At 43.3% G+C, this 7,012-nt stretch overlaps 1 protein-coding gene across 1 annotated transcript; it reads left to right on the plus strand.

Annotated features, from left to right (window-relative positions):
• The first annotated feature begins 342 nt into the window (after positions 1 to 342).
• LOC123043235 (uncharacterized) lies at positions 343 to 6,248 on the plus strand. Its single transcript, XM_044465618.1, has 3 exons — positions 343 to 657; positions 4,648 to 4,702; positions 5,796 to 6,248. Exons 1-3 carry the CDS (start codon positions 533 to 535, stop codon positions 5,955 to 5,957), a joined length of 342 nt encoding a protein of 113 aa, XP_044321553.1. The 5' UTR covers positions 343 to 532; the 3' UTR covers positions 5,958 to 6,248.
• Positions 6,249 to 7,012: the final 764 nt, after the last annotated feature.

The following is a 7,012-nucleotide window of genomic DNA, read 5'->3' on the forward strand; positions in this document are numbered from 1 at the left end:
TAGCTAGCTGTATTCTCGCGCGACCGCCACGAATCGGACGCACTGAATTGCAAAGTGCCAAACCAACATCAATCGAATTGAATCGAGTTGATGGCGTGCGTGTTAATGTTGTGAGCGGCAGGCAGCGCCGCAGCCGGCCAAACAGAAGCCATCACTGATCTATCTTCAGGACCAGAGCCTCATTCACTCGCCTGCCTATCTATTGCCCACATACGTACTACTCCTAGTACAAGTACTAGTACTATAGTACGTCATTACGTCTGGTCACCTTGTACGCCTGCCTGCCTGCCGGTTGCATGCCGCCGGTGCCGTACTAGCACTCGGTCCTTCTCACCTGCGCGCTCCTGGTCAAGCCTGCTCAAGCCAAAGCTGGCTTTTTTACTGAAGTCCAGGAAGAGCAGCAGTAGTGTGGGGCAGACAGCCTTCTCCTGCTCGACGACGGTGGCAGCGTTCTCCGGCTCGACGACGGCGGCGACGAACGCTGGCGCTCCTCGTCTTCCTCGACCTGCAAGGAGGAGCACCGGTACTGGAGATGCGGCTGCTGCTGCCGGGTCTACACGACGTGGAGGTCCTGCAAATGCGGTTGCTGCTCTGGCGGACGAGGGGGAGTTCGAGCTGCCGGGCGACTTCAACTTCATCTTCATCTGTGCAGATCAGGTCAGACTTCATCTTCGTCCCCTTGTGTGCTCTGATTCTGTGCTTTGCTTCAGAGATGCTAAGAAAAACTTGTTCATGCTCTGCTTGTGTTCTCTGCTTCAGATTGTGTGCTCTGATGATTATTTCAATTCTGCACTTTTTTGTTAAGACAGACTTGGGATAGGATCTCCATGCACTGTAGAGTGATGATTATTTACAGAAATTAAATGATGTTCTAAACAAAAATTAGGAACATGGAGGGAGTAGTAGATGTATACAGAGCAACCAGAGCACTACTGATGATGTCACTTCATATTTTGTGTTTAGTCTTTGCTCCTGAGTCAATTTTTGCAAGAGTATTCACCAGAGATTCAAAATACTCCAGCAACCTTGACTAGTTACTCCTACTGGTGGTTCACTATTTACTGTTAATTCACCAGCAAGCTTTCGAACAAGGAGTACTCATGAAAGTTTTGGAATGAATCTACTGATGGTTCACTGTTTATTTGCTTGATTACTGTTAATTGAAAATAGAGTAAGCAATACTAGAATATTGCTTGCTAGAGAAGAATATTTAGTGAGCATGATTGTGTAGAATTTTTTCATTTGGTACCTGGAGTAGAATATTGCTTGCTGGAGTTGCTTGCTTACTGTTAATTGAAAATATACTAAGCAGCTAATCTAGTGTTGCTCATGGAGTAGTTGTAGAGCATGCTCCTTTCCTCTCCACTCTCCTCTCCACTCTTGTCCTCTCCTCTCCACTCTTCTCCATTCAGAAAACTTCAATAAATTCAGAAACTTCCATATAATTCGGAAAACTTAAAAAAAAACAGAAACTTCCACATAAAATTTGGAAATTTCCATAAAGTTAAGAAACTTGCATATAATTTTAGAAACTTGCACACTCAGTTTCAAACAACACATATGGAGTACTCCATTTCAAACAACACAATATAATCCATTTCATACTTACAAATAATCCATATCCACAAACAATACAAGTCTCATGAATGCACTTCCACAAACAAGTTTCATCATAGCACTACAAGTCTCAACATACTCGACAACAAGTTGCAAGCATTGCAAGTCTCGACATACTCCACTACTCCATGATATCTTGTTCTAGAATATCCATGGCATGTTCATAAACTTCACGGGGAAAGTGAATCCTAGGTGGTAGGATTCCTTGCCTTTCCAATCTATCCTTGCGCAAGTGTGGAATTTTGTATGAATTTTCCCCTCCATGGTTCATCACTTCTACCATGACGGTCTGAAGTGTTAGAAATATTATGTGGAGTTTTCTGGCATCATACTCATCAAATTCTTCCTGCACACCTTGAATCAGTTCTTTGATAGTTCTGGGTGCTCTACAGTCGGTCAAAGACTCAAGGGATCTGAAATATCCAAGATCAAGTGCGTTTAGATCAGGATAATTTGGAGGCTGGTTCATTATTTTAATGTCCAGACCAGTTGTAGCCACAGCTTCTGCAAACTCTGCATCATCAGGAAGAATGTGCGTTCCTGCTTTATCTTGCTGGATCAATATTGGATTAGTATCATCTACGGGCCAGACTTCCTTTATTCCAGGAACCACTTTTTCTATCATATACCTCCTCATTACCCATCGGTTCACATTGACGGACTTGATTTCAATGGTCCCTCTTGCTCTATACTCACTTCTTCTAGCAGCAGGAATCTCTTGCACAAAGGGCCAGACACCAATTTTACCTGAGAATGTCATATTGCCTTCAGCGTCATATCTAGGTCGAACGACAGCGGTCAGAAACATCACTTTCTCAATACAGTTTTTGTTTCGAACAGTTCTGACCGGGTCATCTTCCTCGGGGAGGAGATAGTAGCATCTGTTCATTTTTGTCATATAGAACCACTTTTCGTCAATATGCACAATGTTGTGCATACTGATGAATTTAGGTCTTGGAGCTGCTGAGGTGGTCTCGTCAAGCATTGACAAACAAAACTTGATCCTTTCTCTTTTATTCTTTTCTTTCAAGGTTGGCTTCAAATGATTGGAGTGCCTTCTAATCTTGCAAAACTTGAGATTCTTGTAGAGTGTAGTATGGCTGACACCCAATTGGCGAGCAAGTGACCTAAGAGTCGGCCTTCTATTCAAAGGAACTATGGGGATTTGGGATAGAGTATCATCCTTTCCTTTCCTCCCGCATCTTCGTTTCCTTCCGTTGGATACATCCACCTCTTGACCAAGCGCTTTTTGTCGCTCTGCTATCGTCCAGATTTTCGAATATGTTGAACACCAACTTGAAAAAATTGAGCAACATCCTTCCTGTCATTTCTTTTGAACTTGCCACCCCTAGCCAGATGCAAGGTATGTAGTGCCATGTAGGCAGCATATCTCTGCTCATCTGTCATTGAATTTCTTTGCCTACGCAATTGCTGACCACCTACAGTAGCAAAAGAAAAAGAAACTTAGGGAAATGATGGAGGCCTTGATGATCACAAGATAGACCACATGTTGCGGGTAGCTAGATAGAGTGGCTAGCAGGAGTACCTGCTGCTTGACCTGATAACCCACAAGTGTAGGGGATCGCAACAGCTTTCGAGGGTAAAGTATTCAACCCAAATTTATTGATTCGACACAAGGGGAACCAAAGAATATTCTTGAGTATTAGCAGTTGAGTTGTCAATTCAACCACGCCTGGATAACTTAGTATCTGCAGCAAGGTATTTAGTAGCAAGTAGTATGATAATAAAGGTAACGGTGGCAAAAGTAAAGATAATAGTTTTTGGGTTTTTGTAGGTTGTAACAGTAGCAACGGAAAAGTAAATAAGCGAAGAACAGTATGTGAAAAGCTCGTAGGCAATGGATTAGTGATGGATAATTATGCCGGATGCGATTCCTCATGTAATAGCTATAACATAGGGTGACACAGAACTAACTCCAGTTCATCAATGTAAAGTAGGCATGTATTCCGTAAATAGTCATACGTGCTTATGGAAAAGAACTTGCATGACATTTTTTGTCCTACCCTCCCGTGGCAGCAGGGTCCTAGTGGAAACTAAGGGATATTAAGGCCTCCTTTTAACAGAGAACAGGAACAAAGCATTATCACATAGTGAATACATGAACTCCTCAAACTACGGTCATCACCGAGAAGTATCCCGATTATTATCACTTCGGGGTTGTCGGATCATAACACATAATAGGTGACTATAGACTTGCAAGATAAGATCAAGAACACACATATATTCATGAAAACATAATAGGTTCAGATCTGAAATCATGACACTCGGGCCCTAGTGACAAGCATTAAGCATAGCAAAGTCATAGCAACATCAATCTCAGACCATAGTGGATACTAGCGATCAAACCCTAACAAAACTAACTTGATTACATGGTAAATCTTATCCAACCCATCACCGTCCAGCAAGCCTACGATGGAATTACTCACGCACGGCGGTGAGCATCATGAAATTGGTGATGGAGGATGGTTGATGATGACGACGGCGACGAATCCCCCTCTCCGGAGCCCCAAACAGACTCCAGATCAGCCCTCCCGAGAGAGATTAAGGCTTGGCGGCGGCTCCGTGTCGTAAAACGCGATGAAACTTTCTCTCTGATTTTTTTCTCCCCGAACGTGAATATATGGAGTTGGAGTTGAGGTCGGTGGAGGTCCAGGGGGCCCACGAGATAGGGGGAGCGCGCCCAGGGGGAGGGGCGCGCCCCCTGTCTCGTGGACAGGGTGTGGGCCCCCTGGTCTTGATTCTTTCAGCAATATTTTTTATATTTTCCAAAAAGTGCCTCCGTGGATTTTCAGGACATTCCGAGAACTTTTCTTTTCTACACATAAAACAACATCATGGCAGTTCTGTTGAAAACAGCGTCAGTCCGGGTTAGTTTCATTCAAATCATGCAAGTTAGAGTCCAAAACAAGGGCAAAAGTGTTTGGAAAAGTAGATACATTGGAGACGTATCATGACCATGCACTGCTTCTTCTTCTTCTTGGAGTTCCATGTCAACTTCTTCTCCTGCAGGTGGAGTACTTGCTTGAGGTCCAGGTTCATCCTCTTCTGGTGGAGAACAATTCAGGTCAAGGTTCAACATCTTTGTGTTGCTGTTGTTGTTGCTATTGCTCTTGATGTTGTTGATGTGTGGTGCTAATTTACTCCTGATGCTGCTACTAATTTGCTACTTTTGTTGTTGCTTGAGCTACTGCTGCTGCTGCTGTGTTTGTTGCTGGAGTACTTGCTTGAGCTACTGCTGCTAATTTGTTGATGGAGTACTTGATTGAGCGACAGCTACTGCCATTGTGTTGCTGCTTCTCTTGCTTATATCTGCATGAACAAGTCCATCAAATGACACAATCTTCAGTTTATATGGTTCAGAACTGGTCAAGTTCATAAGTTAAAACATTAGATATGCAGATGTTTGAACTCTCTGTAATAAATTTATATGGGGTATCATTAGATGCTGTTGCAAAGATTCTGCTCTCTGTAAATTCTGCTAACTGATAATTTTCATACAGACAAGTGCTATATATGATGTTCCTGGCCCACAATCAGTGGGAGTACAATGCTCTTACAAATTTTGCATACTGTAGAAATTAAACTTGTGAATGTTGTACTCATACTGTTGTAGAGATTCATGTTGTGACAGTCATAGTTGATCCATTTAGACAAGGAGTATTGTGCAGTAGGAGTACAATAGTCTGTAGTTTGACAGACAAGTGCAGCATCCCATAGTGAATTCTCCTGTAAATTCTATAAATAATGCATAGACAAACAAGTGCAACATCTCATGATAATGTGAGTATGGTTCCTGTTTGAAGAATTACCCGTTGAATTTATATGGATTAGTTTCTGAATAAGAGTAGTAATGCAGAATAGTGTGAATTTATATGCATTAGCTTATTCAGCTGTAGAGATTCATATACATTTGCCCAGATTGACCAAACAAATTTGAACTCTTTGTAATACTCCGTTAGAGAAAAAAATTATATGGAGTATCATTAGATGCTGTTGTACAGATTCATAGTAATGCTGCTGTAAAGACAAAATGCTCCTTCATGGTACTCCTCCTTTTATTTATATAGAAATCCAGGAGTACTCTAGGATCATTCAACTGATCCATTTGTAAATTTTGTGTCAATCTGCTGAATCTAGTAATCCTTGGCATTTTGCAGACGCGTACGATTCGCTTGATTCGGGTGGGAACATTACAATCAAGTGGGCACTGGAATGATCATGTGATGCATTGTTTGAAGTTAAGACTAATTCAGTTCAGTCTATTTGAAGCTAAGACAAATTTCCTTGGCATTTCACTAGATGTGGTGTTAATGGCCTGAAGATTTTATCAGATTATCCACCATTCATCCTGCAATCGGACTGGCAAATACTGTCGAATATGTTCAGAAGTAGAAATTGGAACAAAGGAAAACATCACATGCTTAGACCAGATTAATTTCCAACTTAGCTAGATGCATAGTTATGGGAATCGACCAGATTAATTTCCAACTCAGCTAGATCGTTGCTATGGAGACAGAGGAGTCATAGGTTGGGCATTGCCCCCTCCTCAAATCCCAGGCACTCCTTGTCTCCCCTATCAGTTCAGTTCAGTCTGTTTGAAGCTAAGATCAATTCAGTGCACATCAGCTTTCTCATTCTTACATGAGCAAATTTCATGAAAAAAATCTTCTATGAGAACACATCGATCTGTTTTTTTTTCAAATGTAGGAGCACTCTATGGATTACAGAAGAATTGATTTGTAAGATTGCCCACAAGTGATACTGTGCAGAAAATTTTGAAATTAGTCTGACTTCTACTGTACAGAAGAATTGATTTGTAAGATTGCACACAAGAATTTATCTGAGTTCTGCTGTTGTGCAAGGGGAGAGGCGAGGAGAACCTGCCTGGAAGCAACATGCTGCGGCGGCGGGGACGAGCTAGGTGGGCTGGGCGCGGCGAGGACCAATCTGGGGCGGCAACGACCAAGCTGGGCGGGGGTGGCTACCAAGCGGGCACAGCGGCGGCCAAGCTAGGCGGGCGCGGCAGCAACCAAGCGGGCGCAGCGGAGGCCGAACTGGGCACCTGAGATCGGGACCGAGCGCCTGGACGAAGGGGGCGAGTGCCTGTAGGCGGGGCCCGAGCGCTTGGACGAAGGGGATGACGCGAGCTCTTGCAAGAGGAAGACGACACGCTGGAGAAGGAAGACGGGCCAGCTCCTGTAGGAAGAAGACGACGCGAGCTCTGGAGGAGGAAGACGACTGAAATTTCAAATCGAGGGTAAAACTGTCCATTTCCCCATTTGTCGGCTGTGTCTGAAAATTGTAAACGCTCTTATAAAAGTTTACGGAGGGAGTATCTTTCTCTCGCATGGTGTGTGGGGCATTTCCCATCAAT

This window comes from Triticum aestivum, chromosome 2B, assembly GCF_018294505.1.
Source record: "Triticum aestivum cultivar Chinese Spring chromosome 2B, IWGSC CS RefSeq v2.1, whole genome shotgun sequence".
Lineage (NCBI taxonomy): Eukaryota > Viridiplantae > Streptophyta > Magnoliopsida > Poales > Poaceae > Triticum > Triticum aestivum.